Source organism: Marmota flaviventris, chromosome 6, assembly GCF_047511675.1.
Source record: "Marmota flaviventris isolate mMarFla1 chromosome 6, mMarFla1.hap1, whole genome shotgun sequence".
Classification (NCBI taxonomy): Eukaryota; Metazoa; Chordata; class Mammalia; order Rodentia; family Sciuridae; genus Marmota; species Marmota flaviventris.
In genome coordinates this window covers 26,730,974-26,751,105 of record NC_092503.1, presented here as the reverse complement: position 1 = coordinate 26,751,105, position 20,132 = coordinate 26,730,974, and the positions used below count along the sequence as shown (strand labels likewise).

Here is a 20,132-nt window from a genome sequence, read left to right as displayed (position 1 = left end):
AAAAACTATTGAATGCAAGATAGGCAAGGAAAAGAAGTAGACCACTACCTACTCTTCCTGAATGGAAGAGGACCCACCCCAAGGAAGAGGCTGTGCACAGATGATGGGAGAGGGTCATCTGAATCTTCAGCTCACCCACACAAATCTTCCCTGGGTATCAGAACCTACCAGAAATTTTAGTCAGTTTCCTTTTGCTAGAAGCACTGGATAAAATGTTGTCTGATATCAGTGCATGAGTTGTTCGTTCATTGAGGGAAAAGCTCAGAGAGTAGACTGCTAGATTCATTAATATTTCAAAAATTATAATTGAACACCTAAAAGAAGCAAGAATCCTAAAACTGAGAAAAAGCAACTTTTCATTTTATCTAATGTTCTTACCCACTCACAGCATTTTTTTAAAAAATTCCCTTCCCCAAAATAGCTAATTAGCAACAACAACCAAAAAATAAAAAGTGCAAACTAGACAAAAGATTTGAAACCTGGTTTATTGGGAAAAACTCACAATGAAAACTGCAATTGCTTGTGCTGCAACTTACAAAACAATAATTTGATATATAAAATGAGTTGGTTATCATTATGTCAGTAAAAATGGTTTAAAACCCCCCCAATAATTTAGCCAATATATACTTAGAGAAACTCACATCCTGTGTTCTCCTGTTGTATGTTTTACATCAGACATTTTAAGTCTGTTTACCAAGGGATACCAGGTTTTTAACTATATGTTGGTTTTTATTACAGTTAAAATCTATCAGAGCTGTGTCTATATGATTACAGCCCAGTTAAACCCAAAATGAAAAATCCAAGCCACTTCTTCTTCCTGGGCTGTTTCAATGGCACTTTTGTGATAGCGACAGCCTCCTAAGGCTTCACAACATGACCTAATCAGATCCATCAATCAGAGTGAATTAGACCTGGTCCACCTTTTAGTCCAGTCTACATTGGAACTGAACACATAGACACAAAACAAGTATAGATGTATTAATATAGCATTTTCCCACACCCTAACTCTATAAACTACTTTAAAAGAGAAATTTTCATCTCAACATTTCACTACTTAAAGAGGTCTTTATACTAAAACCTGTTTTACCCATGAAACAATACTTTCCTGTATAACACATCAAGTTAAGGCAAAGCTTAGCAAAGAAGCAACTATTCAGGACATTAATTAGAAATTCTTACAAATGATAGCCCCTAGGAAATTATTTTGCTTCTTTGAATAGCTGAAGACTTGAAAAAGTATTTTTTGTTTTGCTTTTATTCTGAAGATTTGGTCACTGATAATTTTTACCAACATCTCCCTCTATTCCTTAACCCTTATAGAAACAGTCCATTCTATATGGGAAAAACAAAACTTGATCAGACCATTAAATCTTAGAAGCCATCTCCTTCTCACCTTATTAAGTTTGTGTTTATATTCGTTTACAAATGCAGCATGTTATAGACAGATATAAGGAAATACTGCATTAATAACTAGCAAAACAAGCCTTTTGTATTCCACAAAACATATAAAAGATGAATATGAAAGTACACACTATTTAAAAAATTTTTTCTCCCGAATTATTTTAGCACTTTTGTCTAGTTTAATCATAGGAACGCAACCAAATCATAGCTTCCAAGTGGGCTGGAGAAAAGCGTCCTCCTCTGGTCCATGTCAGCAGCAGGGCTTTCTTTCACTCCTTGCCCACATCAGGCAGACGTGTAGAAGTACCTGGGCTTGGCGTTGCCCAGCAGGTCATCTTCGTAGTTGGGGAGACAGCAGAAGAAGAAGGCGCAGCCAATCAGGATGATCGTGGCTGCCCACCCGAAGCCATAGGCCCAGTTGTAGATGTAAGTGACAGCTATGTTGGCATGAAGGTTGAAGGTCTGGGTGTACTTCACAGGGTAGATTACCAGAGAGATGATCTGGAACACAGCTGAAGGAAAGAAAAGAATACCGGAGTATTAATGCTTGCAGACATGAATGAATGAATGCACAGAACAGATTACTCCTTCCCACCAAGTTTCTGACTTTAAATATGTGTTAAATCCACCTAAAACATGAAGTGGATGAAGGAGTGTAGTTAACTATGAGCCAAAAACCATATTGGCTAATAAGAGACACCTGGCACCGAAGAGCTTGACACATATATAATGACTATATGAAATACAGACAGAACACAGTAAGAGAATCACTTTATATTGCACATATTGTTCTCCTACTGTATGTTTGTGTTGTATAATAGAAAGCAGAGTGGTAAAGAAGTCTTTTTTTTTTTTCATCTTCATGTTTCCTGTGCCAAATACAGTTAATATATTCAGGGTTAGCAAAAATTACATATATCCATACATATATACACACATGCATACACATATATGATTCAATATTAATATTAACTAATGTATCATTGGAAAATTCATTTGGTTTTTAGTGAATGACTAAATAAAACAATGAAGCCATGGTGGTAATGATCAATGTGGAGAATCACCAGAAAATCCCATAGAGAAGGTGAAGAGTAATACAGAGACAGAGGGCAACAGGGAATAGCACCCCAGGTTGGAGGAAAAGAAAGAATAAAAAAAGGGAATAACCAGCATGCTTTAGGGAAGGACAAGAGAGGATGTGAAAGGAAAACCTATGTCAAAAAGAGTTCTGAATGAATTGGAAATAACTTTCCCATGTTCATATATGAATACACAACCAGTGTAACTCCACATCACGTTCAACTACAAGAATGGGGGTCCTAATTAGAATAAGTTATACTCCATGTATGTATAATATGTTAAAATACATTCCACTGTCATGCATATCTAAAAAGAAAAAATAAGAAAAAAATACATATATTAATTAAGGATAGCTACCTTTTAGTATTTAAAAAAGAAATGATTAGATTATGAGAATTGTGAACTAATTGGTAGATTAATCCACTATATGGATTGTCTGGGTGGTAACTGTACACAGGTAGGATGTGGCTGGAGAAGGTAGATCCCTAGGTACTTGCCCTTAGAGTTTATATTTTATCCTTGTTTAGTGGTGTGCGATCTCTCTCTCTCTCTCTCTCTCTCTCTCTCTCTCTCTCTCTCTCTCTCTCTCTCTCTCTCTCTCCTTCCTGATTGCCATGTTCTGAGCTGCTTACCTCTGCTTTGCCCTTTGCCATAATATCTGCCTTGGGCACAGAGCTACAGTTGAGCCACCTAAATGGAACCTCTAAACTATGAGACCAAATAAACTTTTGCTCCTCTAAATTGTTCTTCTCAGGTATATTTGTCACAATGAAGAAAAGCTAACTAAAACACTAAGTTATTGCTGTTTATAGTACTCCCTGAAAATCCATTTTTATTTCTCTAGACTCAGTAATGATCTGTACTTTTTCATTCTTTTTTAATATATATTTTTTAGTTGTAGGTGGACACAATATCTTTATTTTATTTTTATGTGGTGCTGAGGATTTAATCCAGTGCCTCACACATACTAGGCAGGCATTCTACCACTTAGCCACATCCCCAGCCCCCACTTATTCATTCTTGACTTCAATATTTCACTCCACCATCCTTTCAATAAAAATTTATGTCTTCTCAAAAAAAAAAAAAGAGTTCTGAATGCTGTGTTGTAAAAATCACAGCATTAATTATGATTAAGCATCATATTTAAAGTTGCTTAAAACTTATTGGCATAAGTTTTTAGAATCTACATTTGGAGTCTACAAAGAAAATGCAAGATTTTACAAAACTATAACAGTATTTACATGCTAAGTTATGTTTTGCCTTGATGTGCTTAATGTGTCTCTCATGTGTACTGCCAAGTCCAAGGGCAGGAACGGATTTTAGCCCATTAAGACACTGCTCTCAAGAGCAGGCACCAACTGGCTGTGCCTAGGAACACAGCAGGGAATATCTAATCCTCACCACCAGGTTTTTCATTATCTTAATTTTATTCTACTAGCTCCACAGATGTGCCCCCAAGTGCACAAAGTTCTCTTTTTTTTTTTTTTTTTAGAAAGGCAGTAGATGTTCCCATATCTTGATTTGCTGCTTCTATTTTTCAACTCAATTAAAATGTTTTTCTTCTCTGGCACTTTTATGAAGGTCAATCATGATGCAGACCTTAAAAAAAATATTTCTTGACTTCTTATATACTCTAAATAGCAAAGCTACTAGTTAAGCTTGTCCTTCACTCACTGCAAAATATTGTATAAGACACACAAAAGTAATCCTTCTCTATACTGACCTCTGATTTTCCTAGTAATAAATGTTAAATGTTGTTAAATAAATGTTAAATATTGTTTTCTAGTAATAAATGTTAGATATTGATTGGTTCATTATACATAAAGTTCTTATAATGATTTGGATGAATTTCTGCAAAATGTAAATTATATCAGTGTTCAACTTTTCTGATTTTAACCATACTATATATAAATTAAAAATAACTTTTGCTGTGAAATATATCCTTAAAAACAAGTAAACATTATTCAACATTATCACCACCAAAAATGCATTGAGATGTCTAGACCTTTTATTCTTCTATATACATTTCCTTGTCGAACCTTAAAGGAAGGGATAAATATTAAATTATAATATGGGAACACAGGTTAAGCAGGACATTTCAGCTATAAACCTGTTGAGCACTAGAACTAATTTTCTATACATGCTACCTTGTTAAGCTTGGACAGCCATTACTTGACCTTATTGTTTTAATGCTGAGACAAAGCAATGGTTGAAGGAGTTTTCCTAGGATATTTTTTATCATGGTAAAATATACATAGCATAATATATATCACTTTTACTATTTATAAGTGTTTAATTCAGTGGCATTGAGTATACTCACAACCCTGTGTAACTTTGTGTAACCATCACCACTATCTATACCCAAAACTTTTTCACCATCCTCACATGCACTCCATATCCAATAATAAAAAAAAAAAAAAAATAGCTCCTAGTTCCCCACTCACAGTCCCTGGAAACATCTATTCTATTTCCTGTCTCTATGAACTTGCCTTATCTAGGTACTTATGTAAATGGAGTGATATTTTGTCCTTCTATGTCTGGCTTATTTCACATGGCATAATGTTTTCAGGGTACATCATTTTGTAACACGATCAAATTTTCATTCCTTTTTATGACCAAAATGCTCAATGTGTCTATATATCACATTTTGTGTGGCCATTCATATGTTGATGAATACTTTGCTTCATCTTTTGGTTATTGGGAATAATGCTATGCCCGTGGTTACAAATGTGTATCTTTTTAATTTTTAATTCTTTTGAATGCATACCTAGCAGTGATCTTGTGGGTCACATAGAATTCACTAGGATTCTTCAATTAAGGTTAATATCCTAGCATGTTGTTCCTAATAGCAACTTAAGCAGATAACCATCTAGCCTTCTATGACATGGGAAAGGAAAGGATGACAAATTAAATATGTTCCTGTGATGAGCTTTCATAAATTTGAACTATGAAAAGCCACACAGAAGTGGAGGTTTCAACAAGGCTCTTCATATCTTTTGTGATTCCAAGTTATTTCTGATTTTTAAAATATTTTTCAAAAAGCAAACTTTGAAATATGAGAAGCACAGAGTAAGCTTTTGTTTTTCAAATAAGAGAAATTTTCAAATGTCCAATGGAAAGGCTGGGCCAGGACTGCACTGGTCATTCTCTGATGCTGCTCCTTCCTCTCAGCCAAGCCTTCTCACTCCTCATTTGTGTGGCCCTAAGCTCTGCAAACTCAACTGATCTCAGCATACAGTGGTCTTCCTCCTGGCTCATGTTCAGTCTTAGAGACAAGGCTATCCACCAGCTTCCAAGACTATCTGCTAACGTTGTATTTGTCCCCAGGTCTGCAGTCTGCTTTGGTCCTGTGAGCCTTGGTTGATATCTGTAGCCTGTGGCCTGGTTTTGCTCTTTTTAGCACCTTGTTTTTTCTCCTCCTCAGAAAATCCAGTTTTGCATCTGAATCTAGTTCTGCAGCTGAGGTCTTGCCCCTTTGATAGGTGCCTGACTAAAATTTCAAATAGTTCTTGTTCCTAAATTCCTATATTTTTACTATATGACATACTATTCCACTATTAAAGGTCCACTCTGAGCCCTACCCACCTGCAGAACTGGATTTCTTCATATTACCTATGTCTGAATCTCCCCTAGCACAAGCTCTATGCTGTGGATTCTAGATATGGTCCCTCCCCACCTCAGTGCAGAAAACCCTTTCATGACCCACCATATCACAAAGTCACAAAATTCTTTCAATAAGTGAAATGATACAGGGACACTCAGGTCTCCTCAGCACAGGGCTCACAGGAGGCCAGGACTAGGGACCACTCTAAAAACCATTATACTTCCAGAGGAATATGGCTCTGGTCCCTTGGGTAGGTAGGTACCAGTGGATGGAGCCACTAGGAGAGAGAGGGGCACACACAGAATAACTTGGTCACTGGAGTGGGAAGCATAAAATACTGTCGAAGGCACAAGAGGAAAGGAATCCTCTGTTGGTGAGCTATTTCCAAGAATAGATCAGAAACCATAATTATCAAGGATCTTCCTGGTAGAAGGAACATGATCTATTGACGTCCATTGTAGATATAAAGGAAAAATTGCTGCCACCCAGTCTTACCAGCCAGAGCAAGGAGGCCTCCAATCACTCTCAGGAAGACAAGCATTTGAGGTCCACAGAGTGCGAAGAAGGAGAGGATGAAACAGATGACCAGTATGATAAAGCCACAGAAGAGCATGGCGGCCGCGGCTCTTCCCCACGCTGCAAGAAAAGGGAAACAAATTAATCAGGCAGACATGTCAAATTTAAAAACTGCTTATCAGATATCAGTAGGGGGCTAGGGTTGTAGGTCAGTGGTAGAGCACTTGCTTCTCATGTGAGGCACTGGGTTCAATCCTCAGCGCCATGTAAAAATAAAATAAAGGTACTGTGTCCACCTAAAATTAAAAAAAAAAATTATCTGTAGGGTTTTGTTTTTTCTTTCTACTAGCAAATTTTGTGTGGAGGGTCAGTTTTCGTTTCACAATACTTAAGTACCTTCACATTTCAAGGGAAGATGAGGCAATTCAAATATACAGACTGTTCATCTGTTGAGACTTGGGAAATGTTTACTCCCCTCAGTTTTGGGATAAATGTTTACATCTCTGAAATGGAAGTTTCGCTTCTTTAAACTGTTTCTTATGAAATAAATTTGCCATATAGGTAGATCTATTTAAAAGGCTTAACCAAGCTCTAACACAACATGATCAGACTAAACATTCTTGGTATTAGACAATTTAAATTACAAATTTTGTAGGAAATGTTTCAAATACCTTTAAGGGTCTTTGTTTTCTATTAATGTTTGGTTTCATGCAAAAATAATAACTGATAATATATCTTTATAACTAGGCAGAGATGCTAAATAAAACAATGAAAGAAAAGCCATCATTCTACAAGTTTGGTAGCAAACCACCTTGCTAAATTTCTGACTAAATTTTTCCATTCTGAAGTATTCAGAATTTATTGCACAGGAGTTCTTAATTATTATTATTATTTTTAATATTTATTTTTTAGTTTTAGGTGGACACAATATCTTTATTTTACATTTATGTGGTGCTGAGGATTGAACCCAGTGCCTTGTGCATGCTAGGCGAGCGCTCTACCACTGAGCCACAACCCCAGCCCAGGAGTTCTTAATTATTGATCTTGGCCCTAGAAAGAGAATCAGGATGAGTTCTAGGTTTGAGGAACTTACATGGGCCCCTCATATAAGAAACCCATCCATGATATACATACAGACAACTCCAGTCTACAATTCCAGTCACTCCACCAGAACTGATTTCTAAATGCTTTTTGCATACAACCTTGGGTCTAGAGCTTGAAAACTAGCATTTAGGACACGTGCTAACTCACTGACATCTCCCAACTTCTTAGGCTCACAACAGTTTCAGTTCTAGTTTAGAAACGAAGATTTACTTGGGCTTTAAGAGTTCAGATAACCAGCACACAGTCACATGGCTAGTAAATGGTATAGACAGTTAGATTTCCAACTTGTCTGAATCCAAAACATAATTTTTTTAGATACAATTTAGATGCCATAAAATGCACTCTTTTAAAAGGTACAGCTTCATAGTTTTCACTATATTCACAGGGTTGTGAAAGAATCACCACTATAATTGCAGAGAATTTTTATCACCCCAAAAAGAAACCCTGTACCTGTGAGCCATCACTTCCCAGTACCCTCTTCCCCAGCCTCTGGAACCACTAATCTAAATGCACTTATTCTGGACATTTCCCAGGATCATATGCCCTGTAGCCTTGGCTTCTTTCACTAAGCCTGGTAGTTTTTTCAAGAGTTCATCCATGTTACACCATGAATCAGTATTTTCTTCCTTTTGGTGGTTGAATAATATTCTATCATATGGATAGTCCATGTTTTGTTTACCCTTTCATCTGTTATTGGAAGAACATGTTCTTAACCTATTATTCATTATTGCATTTGAAAAGGAAACTCATTTGCCCTTTGCCCTGGTTTTACTTCTACTCTCTAACACACTGCACAGCAGACAACATTCTCCCTCAATTCTAGGTCATTTGGGTGCTCCAAGTCAAAGATATGGGCCAGTAGGAAAGACAGGGGCTTTGGAGCCAGCTAGACCTCGTTTACACCTTGCATCTGCCACCTGTTAGCTTCATGCTAGTCTCCTCACTCTTCTCACTGTTGCCTGAATGACTTTACCTCCCTCAAGCCTTAACTCAGATGTCACTCAGCAAAAAATGCTTATTGCAAGGTTCATGTAAGGATGAGTGCTGCTGTGTGCAAATCACCAGCTCCCCAGAGGTCACTCACTGCTCACAAAGACCCTCCTCTGTTTCTATGGCTTTTCTCCAGGACTCAAGTTTTTATTTTATTCTATATTTGTACAGTTCTGCACCATCCCATAGACTGTTCCTCAGCCATCTAGTTCATTTCCTATCTTCACCTATTACAACTTTCATTATTTAACATGAAACAAATCAGGGCTAAATTCCTCCGCTACATTCTCCAGTTTCCACACTCCCTCCAGGGCTTCCTCTAGAGACAAGAATGACTGAGATATAACAGATTATTAGGAAAAATAAACATTTTATATGTCTCAGAAATATTGTTTTCCCACAAATTCCACCTTAATAGCACCACTCAGGAGGGGCTGAGATGAGGATGATTAGACCCACTTTTATATTTATGGTTTTTATTACTTCCTTCTAAATCCTTTTGCTCATCTTTGTCAGATCAGTGAGAGATTTGGGGGATAAGATCAACATAGGAAAGTCCAATTGATTTTATAATAGAAGTGAATAAAACCAAAATGTGATTTTTTTTCCTCACTTTTGCCTTGTCCTTCAAATATGGAAACTTTTAAGAGAGAAGGGACCATGTTTTAGAAGGAGCATTAATTAACTAGACCGCCTCAGAGTGTAGCCCATAGACCATACTGTCGTTTTAATCAGTGGTGTTCAATTAACATGGAGATTCCGGCACCTCCCTCCAGACTTAACTGAATCAGAGATGGAATCGCATTTTGGTAGTACCGTGTTTCTTATATCTATACTAGAGTTAGAGAACAACTAAGATTCATACTTAAACTCCCCATAGAATAGAATAGCACTACCAAAAAGGAGCCCAGAAATTTCAGTATGCACCCCTCTGTCAATTATAGTCTCATTTCTATAGATTTTTGAGTGTGTGGTTATTGCCAGCCATTGAGTTTAATTAAATCCAATTGTGCCCAGGGTGGTGGCGCATGCCTGTAATCCCAGCTGCTAAGGAGGCTGAGGCAGGAGGATCACGAAAAGCCAGACTCAGCAAAAGAGAGGTGTTAAGCAACTCCATGAAATCCTGTCTCTAAATAAAATACAAAATAGAGCTGGAGTTGTGGCTCAGTGGCTGAGTGCCCCTAAATTCAATCCCCAGTACCACCCGAACCAAAAAACAAATCCAATCATTAAATTCAAATGAGCAAAGATTTACTTTTCCCTGCATGAGTTCATAAATTCGATACTCTGCAATTCCATGTGCATGTGGAGGACTGCAGACATAATGAAATACTCTGCGGGGCAGAGGGGAGCTTTCGATAGTACAGGAAAAACATCCTCATGAGGAACCCATTTCAATAACCAAAGTTTTCTACTCACAGATCCATGCTTTAAAAGTCTGGCTAAATAAGTTATGTGTAATACTGCTATAAAATAAAAAATGATTCTACCTGGTTATTTGAGTAAAATTAACACAGATTATTGTGATTGCTGCTTCCTCCCACATTTTAACTGAAGTATAATTTATGCTTAGTTTCAGGTACTTGAAAGGAATTAAATAAAAGAAACAGTAAGCTAATTCACCCAGCCTTATGCCAACAAGTGGACATCCATACAAACTGGACCATTTTGAGAAACTGTTCCTATTAATTCAGTTAATGTCTTGATTATTTAAAGTGCTGAGTCTAAAGAAAATCGAAATGGAAATAAAGCAACATTTTGTCTTGGGAAAGGCCACCTTGGTTGTAGAACGTGTAAAACCTGCTCCTTACAGCATGGAAACACCCACATTGAATCATTTAACTATCATTTAGACAGAAATCTTGGCATGGTTTTAAAGGTCCTCACTGAGGAATGACAGACCTCTCCACGTAAGGCAAGTTGCTTCCCACGTCCGTGACTTGATGAAAAATGATCAGATGGACCATACCAGGTCTGAGCAGGCTGCTTGAGACCCAGTGTTCTGAGAAGGGAATCATCAGTCCTACAGGCTTAGAGCAGGGCTGTTCTCCACAGTATACATTTTGTAAAAAGTTAAGTGTATTTATCCTAAGTAAATTTTGACTCAGCTGTCCAGACTAAGCCCAATATCTATAAATTTAGCCAGCCCTTTTGGAACTATTCATATTTCTTATATGATCTAAATTACACCACATTACCAACCCTAATGGGAAAATATCAATTTTTAAAATGGGTCCTAAATCTAAACTTCTTTTATGATTTAACAGATGGCCTGTAGTTCTTCAAATGCAGTCTTCATCTTATCTTTTCGGAACACAAGTCTGTCCTTCATTACTATTTTATTACTCCAGATTTTAAGGCCTTTCTTAATTGCACGCATGTGGTACCAGGGAGGGTTCTCACTGTCAGTTGTTAGCCCCCGAATTAAGACAACAAAAGCCAGCAGCACTCCAGGGAAATAGATGCTGTGTTTCTGCCTAGGAATTTTTGTTTGTTTTGTTTCCTCAAGGGAACACCAATTTGGTTTATATATGTACTCTATGTCCTAAGTTGATTTAGTAAGTACCACTTGGAGAAGATTATGTTGTCAAAGAAACCAGCATAATAAATCTACTTTCAAATAAAATGGATGAACAACAGCTTATCATCAAACTTTGCTATTACCTGCCAAAATCCAACATTTAATCAAGAGCATGAAAACTATTCAGTGGCCACTAATGAAACTGGAGTTTTCCTGGGAAGTGTTTCTAAGGTTTTATTGTCGTTGTTGTTGTTGTTTGTATGAGGAAGCATTCTATATTTTTCTCCAGAAATTATACAGGAGAACACATGTTACAAAGCAGAGATGGGTAGGAAAAGACTAGCAAGGACAACGGATAAGAAAAAGGTAAAACTAAACAAAAACCTTGAGGATCAAACTAGAAATGATAAACTACTGTTTGGCAGGGGTGGGGGAGATGCTTATCTTAAAACAAGGAGAACATTGCTAATATATTTAATGTGGCTGGTGATATTTTGGAGACCATGTACTACTATTTCCCCCCAAGTGAGTGCTTCTTTCATGGATTTGCTGAATTCTTCAGGTGTTTTACATGGACACCAAATGGACTGAAACCATCAGTGCCCTTCTCCTTGCTCCAGGACACCAATGTCACCCAACCAGGATTTCTTCCCTTTTCAGAATGAAGGATTCGTCTATTAGTAATAGCAAAGGCCCCACCGAGGGGACCTGAGCTGAGTTTTTGTCAGATATCTTCATATTGTTTCTATGAGGTTCTTTATGCCACATTCAGGCAGAATTGAAATCATAGTTAAAAAAGTAAAAGGTCCTACCTATCCATAAATAAACATGAGTAGATACTATACTCCAAAACACTCTTTTGCAGAGTCAATGAGGAGGTCATCTGTAGTGACTTGGCCAGTGCTTCCGAAACTCAAAAGGAGAAGTTGTTAATGCAGATTCTGATTCAGTAGGTGGATGTGGCACTAAACCTCCCAGATCCTGCTGATGCTACTGGTAAGTAACACCTGGAGTGGCAAAAATTCAGGACAACAGAGTGTACTTGCAAACACAAAACAAATCTACCTAGGAAGATGCCGCCATCCTGCAAGGAATAGTTCAGCAGAGAACTGCAGGGAGAACCACAGGGGCCAGCATTCCACAGCTGGTGTGAGATTCTTCACATGCTCCACATTTTCTCCTGAAACTGGGCCAGGCAGTGACTACTTAGTTACCACTGTGCTCTTACAGAGCTACCCTACTCCACCACGTTATGGTCTTCTTTCATCTAATCAGTGAACGAGCAAGCCCTCCTACACAGGAAGAAGTGAACATGAGATTTTTTACTTTGAAGACAAGAGAATTAGCAATGAATTGGGGATCTATTCTTAAATATTTAAAATCTGTCCGAAGGAAGAAAGAAACTGGAAAGCAGAAATCCAGGGAAGCACATTCCAGCTCCGTCGGTGTGAGATGGGGTGTTTGTAAACAAATAGCATCAGTCAGGGAACAGATTGAAGTTGCCAAATAAAAGGAACCTGCTCATCAGCTGAAGTTAAGGAGCATGGGGCTTTGTCCAGCGCTTGAACTGGATGCACTTTAATTCTAACAGTCCAGGAGTCTGTGACTTGACACGGCAGAGACAAGTTAGGTCACAGGAAAGGGACTGTGGCTTTCTGGGGTAGCAACTGCTAAGAGAAGCAATACACTAGACCAGCCTATAAGACTAGTTAGACTTTAAGACTCCCAAAATCAGTATATATTTAAACTACAGAGTGGCCAACTTTTTAATCTGTTGTGTAAGGACGTGAACACACACACATGTGAAGAAATACAAAGAGTCATCTGCCCACTAATGTCTAATGTCATAAAATAAGAATGTGAATAAAGAATAAAGAGCGTGTCTGTTACCCCGACACGCTCCCCCAAAAGCCACAGAGTATAATCTCAAAATGAAATCCTGTAAGTTGAATTTGGCCTGATGTAAACTATTGAGTTCATAATTATTATTCTCATTTTCTATACTTTTGAGAACCATAGGATTTAATGATCTAAAATTGTTTCATATAAATTCTGGTTCTTTGAGTTTTCCAAGAGGGATTTCTTGTGAAAAACACTGGATGTATCTGGTTGTATTCAAAGGGTAACTTTGGGGAAAATGAGGCTCTGGCCAGGCACAGTGGCATATGCCTGACCTCCCAGAGACTTGGGAGTCTGAGGCAGGAGGACTGCAAGTTCAAAGCCAGCCTTAGCAACTTAGCAAGATCCTGTCTCAAAACAAAAAATAAAAAAGACCGGGGATGTGGCTCAGTGGCCAAGCGTCCCTGGGTTCACTCCCCAGTACCAAAAATTAATTAATTGATTAATTTAAAATGAGGCTCTGCATTTCTGAGTTCAGACTCCAGGTAACAACTCTCCACTTTCTTTTCTATTCCTCTGTTTCATTGCTCACACCCATTATTCTCCAAACTGACAAGCTAGAGCCTGCCCCGATTTGAAATCTCTATAGCCAATGCTTAGACTATATTCCTGATTAATTTGTCCTTAAAACTAGAAAGGTGCTGGCAGCTCAGGAACACTATGTATTGAATGCACATTCAAGCTGAATCTCACATTTTATTTTTAGGTGACTTTGGATGACCATTTCAGTCGTAAACCTCGATTTTCTTTTCCCTCTTGACATATACAAATCAAAAAATTCAAATAAATATCCGTTAAGCTAGGCTTTAATTTAGCTATTACCATAATGTAAAAGATAATATTCAGAATATAATTTGACTCATTTACAAGGAAAAATGAGATAACTTGCTCATCTGAAATTTTTTTTTTTTAAACACCAACAATGAAGAATAGTGTTCTGTTTTTCATATTTGTAGTGCTAAGGAACTATTTGCCTTTACAAAAACATTCATGTTCTTTAGTATTATTGCCAATACTTTCCAGAAATAACCTGTGTCTTTACCACAAAAAGAACATATTTACACCTAATGAAAGAGCTGGTCAAACACAGTAATGAAAAGGTCTACTTTCTTAACAGTTAACAATGGTAATCGGGATACTTACTTCCTACTCCACATCAAGTTTTTTTAAAAATGGTCATACTCAGTTCTCTATACTGAGGTATCACTTTGGTCAAAGCCACCCATGGTGATCTGTTTTACACGACCTGCTGCATGTTTGTACCCATGTGAGAGTGTGTGTAACTGCAAACTGTATTTAAGATAAAGTGTGATCTCAGGTAAACATTGTTTTCAGGAGGCCTTAAAGAGCTACGTGAAAATCTACAGAGTTCATAGATGCCTAGATAATCACCCTATAACACAGAAGTCTCAATTTCTACACTTGTGAGACAAAACTAGCCAAACAGTCCATGCAGGAGACGGATGGAAGAACAAGCACTTAAGCTCATCTTTGTCTCAGTGCTGGGAGGTGGACCCCTCTGTTGGCTTCATATCTAGCTGTCTTCTTCCCATGGCCAACAGCCATTCCTGGATTTGTGGCGTGATTCTAGGGCCTGAGCCACAGCCATTACTGACACTTCACTATCTTTGCAAAGGTGACAGAAGTAACTCAATTGAGTTGTCAAAGCCACTATTGATTTATGAAAACAAGGTGTGCTGCATCAGGAAGGTAGTGACAGACTTTTCAAGATTCACTTGGAAAACTGAGCTTTTCCAAAGGGCAATTTCTGTAGCAAATTCAAAGGAACCATGCACTTGATCTCTTGATCTGGTGTGTTTTTTTTACAATGAAAAAAGATAATGCTTCTGACTTCTCTATCTAAAGGAAATAAAATCCACCAAACTAGAAACAAAACCTGCTTATTCCCTTCAATACACTGACTACTATATCAGCTTAAGGCTGAAACAGCCGCACCCTAAAAGGTGAGCTCACCCAGCCCAACAAGAAACATTAAAGTGGCATTGTGCCTGTTTCAAAAGAGGGTTGCAGTCACAGCCAGGGCCCAGCAGGCCAAATCATGTCCCAACAAGAGTGGGACATGGCTCTACCAGCTTACCTCATATGTGGAGGATTACTGAGTGTTCTTTGGGTCTGCATAGGAGCCTTTGGCCTCAGAACTACCCAGATCTGTTTTTAAAAAAACCCTGAACAGATCTCAAGTCTCCTACAGAAGACTGAGTTTGAACGCATTTTAACTAGAAGATAGTTATATTATTTCAAAGTAATTAATTCCCTTTAAAGCCCTAAAATACTTGTGATAATACAAACCTTAGCAGGCAAAGTGTTTGTGTATGTGTTTTCAGATGGGAGTGGGGAAGCTTTAAGAAAAGCAGGAATTCCCTGCAGTCTCTGCATTTTATTACCTGCCTAGTGGGAACCCTGCCTCCTTTTCAGGAAAGTCCACCATGAGAACTTCCAAATGATTCCCTAAGAGTGAGGCTAGGCCTAGCCACTGATAATAGGGCCCAGAACCACCAATGAACAGGATTTGTTTGGAAACTGTAGGCTCCTTCAGGAAAAGAGTCAAGTCAGTGGAGAAAAAAAAGCAAGGCTGCTTTCTTCCTCTTTAAAACTATATCACTTAGATGGTGAGGTCTCATTTGGCACCAAGCTTTCTATGTCCACAGGACCCCACTCCCTACACAATGCCAATCACAATAGACTCCAGCTGTTATGCATATCTATCCTGGGGGTGGGGGCAGAGATTCCCCTGTAAAAGAAGATGCTTTTTCTTAAAAGAACTATTGTCCATTAACCAGTCAAGTACTGAGGCTTCCTCCAGCCTGGGAAAATAGAACACTCCATCTGCAAGGGATTAAATGTGCCAACTCTGCTTCCCTTCACTTCGCTGATGTAGATGATGAGTTTGCTATTTGGATATCAAATCAGATTAAAATAAATATTCTAAACAGCAATGCCAATGCTTAAGCCAAAAGGGCACTCCCTAGAGCAAGAGCAAACAAGAACTAGCCCAACAGGTAAAACACTTAAGTATCTACTGAAACCGTAATTTGCTAAAACTGCCAGAAAGGACTTTCTTCGTAGAAAAAAAAGTTTCTTTCCCTTCAATCCAATTAAGGAATTCACTTATTTAGGGAAGGCACGCTATTTTAATACTTAATATTTTAACCACAAGAACCAGAAGAGGAAGGAGAGTGGGAAGAAATTTCGGTAGGTCTCCAAGAAAGCACACTTTATTCTTTATATTTACTCATCTAAACCTCCACAACAGCTGGAATCTTCTTATGCAGGTAATTGACAAATCCTACAGGGAAAAAGCATAGTTTGAACTAGGGCCATTTTCTTTCGGTTTTGAACCTGACTTTGGACATCCAGAACAGCAGCTTCTTTTAGCTCAGATCGGATACAAGAACCTCGGTTTAGTTTAGTTTTGTTTTGTTGTAAGCAGCCACCGCCTGGAACCCCGTTAGGGCTCCGGACGCGCTGTGTCTGCCCCCAAGCCGCAGCCCCGAGGGCTTCCTGGAGGAGGCGGTGGGCACTCACCGTAGTCCATGAGGCTCTGGCAGCCATCTTCGTAGGACCCGCTGCCGCCGCCCTCACTGAAGCATCTCCACCACAGCGAGGACGTCTGGATGTGGTCGTCCGACTGCAGCCAGCCGCGGCCGGCCAGCGCGATGATGTCGAAGGCGATGGCGCTGAGCAGGAGCAGGGGCAGGATCCACCTGCAGCGCTCGCAGGCCAGGCCGCAGCGCAGCATGTCTACGATCGCGGCGCGGAGCAGAGGAGCGCGCGGAGCACGGGCGGCGGGGAGAGTGACCCGCCAGCGCTGGCTCCACGACAAAAGGGAAGAGGCCGCGGGGAGGCGGCTCCCGGGAGGATGGCGCTCGGGGCTGGCCGCGAGGGCGCGGCGCGCGGGCCCCACCTAGATTCCGGTGACTCAGAGCGCGCCGCCCCGACCTGCCCGGCCGGCCCGGGGCGCGCGCGGCAAGGGCGGGGCAGCGGGTCAACCCGACCGGCTCGGGTTACACCCGGCGGGACCTCAACCCGCGGGGGGGACGCAGGGGGCCGCCCCTCTCCAGCACGGTGGTTCCGAAGTTGGACGGCACGTCTGTCTGCGCGCACGGGCTGCGCACTTTGGCTCTGTCGTCCGACACTAGTGTGACTGTCAACAGGGCGATACTTGGGCTTGAAGCAGTTTGAGTTGGGTGTTCCAGCTGTCCCTGTGGGTCAACGCTGTCCCCGCCCCTATAGGAGTCAGGACCTGCGCACCCCAACCCAGGACCCCGTCCCTGACCGCGCAGGCAGAGGTGGCCACTTCCTCCCGGGCTCCACCTTTGCACCTTGGACCGTGGCTCCCTTCCGACTCATCTGTTTACAGGGCTTTTCCCGCTGGGTCGCGAGCTCCCAGTCTGCAGAGGCCATGTTTTCCGGGTGGCCTGGTGTCTCGCACCCAGTCTGGGTCAACAGGGGAGCTCAGGGACTTTCATGCAGGAACGCAGTTTAGCAGATATTGGCTTCAGTCTTGGAAGCGCTGCGTCTGGTTTCCCTTAGATAACTTTATGTCATTTCTGTTGCAGTCCAATCTCTTACACAACCTGTAGCTACTGAAACCCCACTTTTGTCTCTCAAAAAAAAAAAAAAAAAACATGTCAGCATGTGGCCAGCATCAAAAATCCCACCACTCAGCGTCCTGAGCCAGCTTCTGCCACAGCCCTTATTCCTCAGGTGTGGCGGAGAGGGTGGGGCCGCAACCCGGAGCCAGGATTAGGAGAAACTAGTTCTGAGAGTGTGGCGCCATGGTGGCCTTGGGCAAGTGACTAAAACACCCAGTGAGGGGCACACTTTACCCCTTACCTCAAAGAGTTCTTCTGAATCCCTTGTTTTGTATTAACTTAATATAAAAGAAATGAGAAGTACTTAATGTCTCAAATTTAGCCCTCTGTACTTCAGTTTGGTACTCTTAATAGGAACCAAATACTATTGTTTTAGACAGTTCTCTGGCAATTTTTGAGGGTGGATAAAATCAATGTACAGAGAAAATCAGTGTCTGAATCCACATGAAATTCTCCCCCTAGGCATTTTACATAAGCCAAGTTTTATTTATACAAACCAAATTCATATACTTTCATTAGGAGCAATTATTTTTCCTTTTTTAAAAACACTGAGTAGTTTCTCTTTTATTTTTTAAATACTTCAACTTGAGGCAGTGTGGTATAAATGGATATTAATTTTCATCTATGCCTTGGAAGCAGTCTGTTGCCCTAAGAAGGAATTTGATGACCATGCCTCAGAGGCCACAGATACACCTCAGCTATCTGTATCTTAGTACAGTGAGAGTCGAAATTAGACTATCATTGATAAAAATTTGTGTTTTCACTTTCAAAGAATAGCACAAGAGGGTATTCCGCAAAAAGTTACCTGTATGCATTATAGATTTTGTGAAGAAAATTGTGACATTTATGTTCTGAAGATTTTAAAAGTAACAAAAATATTTGTTTAATTAGCTATGTGCAATATATTTGGGGTTTTTTTGGGGGGCAGGTACTGGAGGTTGAACTCAGGGACACTCTTCCACTGAGCCATATCCCCAGCCCTACTTTGTATTTTATTTAGAGATAGTCTCACTGAGTTGCTTAGCACCCCACTGTTGCTGAGGCTGGCTTTAAACTCACAATCTGTCTCAGCCTAAGCCGCTGGGATTACAGGCATGTGCCACCCTGCCTGGCAGTAATATATATATTTTAAGGAAAAATCATGTTTATACACATCAAATAGAACACTGATCATTGCAAAGTGGTTTTCCACAAAATAAGAGTTTCACTGGAGTCTTAATATTTCTGAATAATTTCAAATTAGTTGTAAGTTCTTTTTCTTATTCCAATGTAGCCATTTCCAATGGATTTGAGGAAAAGAACTAATTAATGCTGGGTTCAATGAAGGAAAACAGTTGTTCAGAATTTCTGGAAGAGACCACATTGACCCTGGCTAGGTTCCAACAATAATGCTCTTAACATGATTTGCACTGTAGAACCAGACAGTTCAAGCTTTCACATACTAGCTGTGTGGCATTGGGAAAGTTACTTAACCTCTTTGTTCCTTGATTTCCTCATCTGTAATGTGGATTGTGCTTGCTCCATAATGTTGCAATGAGCATCAACATATCATATATATATATATATATATATATATATATATATATATATATATATGGTGTGTATGCGTGTGCGCTTTAAGTGTTTATTTGAACCTTGAGGTCTTTATAAAATTAGAACTCAAATGGAAGAATTTGGATAATTAAATTTAACTTTTCGGGTTGGGCTTTTGGCTCAGTGGTGGAGTGCTCGCCTAGCATGCACGAGGCACTGGGTTCAATCCTCAGAACCACATAAATGTAAAATAAAGATATTGTGTCCATGTAAAACTAAAAAATAAATTTAACTTTTCACAAATGTCAGTGGAAATGAAAGTTCAGGGTTAGATCCTCAGAGGGTGAGGGGAAGACATATGTTAATATTCAATCTGCATAATTTTATTTTATAAAATGTTTTCTATCACCACATAAAGCTTCAAAACTTCCACAAGTATCATCAATTGCCAAAATTACAAGGTGTAGAATATATAAATTCTGTCTCTCCTCCCTCATAAATTAACCTTGTCATATATATATATATGATGGCGGAATGCATTACAATTCTTTTTACACATATAAAACACAATTTTTTATATCTCTGGTTGTATACAAAGTATATTCATACCAACTCATGTCTTCATACATATACTTTGGAATAGTAATGATTATCACATTCCATTATCATTTCCAACCCCATGCTCCCTCCCTTCCCCTCCAACTCCGCTGCCTTATCTAGAGTTTGTCTATCCTCCCATGCTCCCTCTCCCTTTCCCACTATGAATCAGCCTCCTTATATCAAAGAAAATATTCAGCATTTGGTTATTTCATATATTTTAAAGTATAATTTTTTAAATTTATTTATAAATAAATAAATATTTATTCAG

General features: G+C 39.4%; 1 protein-coding gene across 1 annotated transcript; it reads right to left on the bottom strand.

The window, feature by feature from the left end:
• Positions 1-466: 466 nt before the first annotated feature.
• Positions 467-17,011, bottom strand: Perp (p53 apoptosis effector related to PMP22). The gene is made up of 3 exons (XM_027938430.2): positions 16,662-17,011; positions 6,581-6,721; positions 467-1,913 (listed from the first exon to the last, which is right to left on the bottom strand). Exons 1-3 carry the CDS (start codon positions 16,873-16,875, stop codon positions 1,687-1,689), a joined length of 582 nt encoding a protein of 193 aa, XP_027794231.1. The 5' UTR covers positions 16,876-17,011; the 3' UTR covers positions 467-1,686.
• Positions 17,012-20,132: the final 3,121 nt, after the last annotated feature.

Coding starts and splice junctions, on each gene's coding strand:
- Perp (XM_027938430.2), bottom strand. CDS start 16,875: ATGCTGCGCTGCGGCCTGGCCTGCGAGCGCTGCAGGTGGATCCTGCCC. Junction 6,722..16,661: donor CCAGAGCCTCATGGACTACG/GTGAGTGCCCAC, acceptor CTTTTCTTGCAG/CGTGGGGAAGAGCCGCGGCC. Junction 1,914..6,580: donor AGGCCTCCTTGCTCTGGCTG/GTAAGACTGGGT, acceptor TCTTTCCTTCAG/CTGTGTTCCAGATCATCTCT.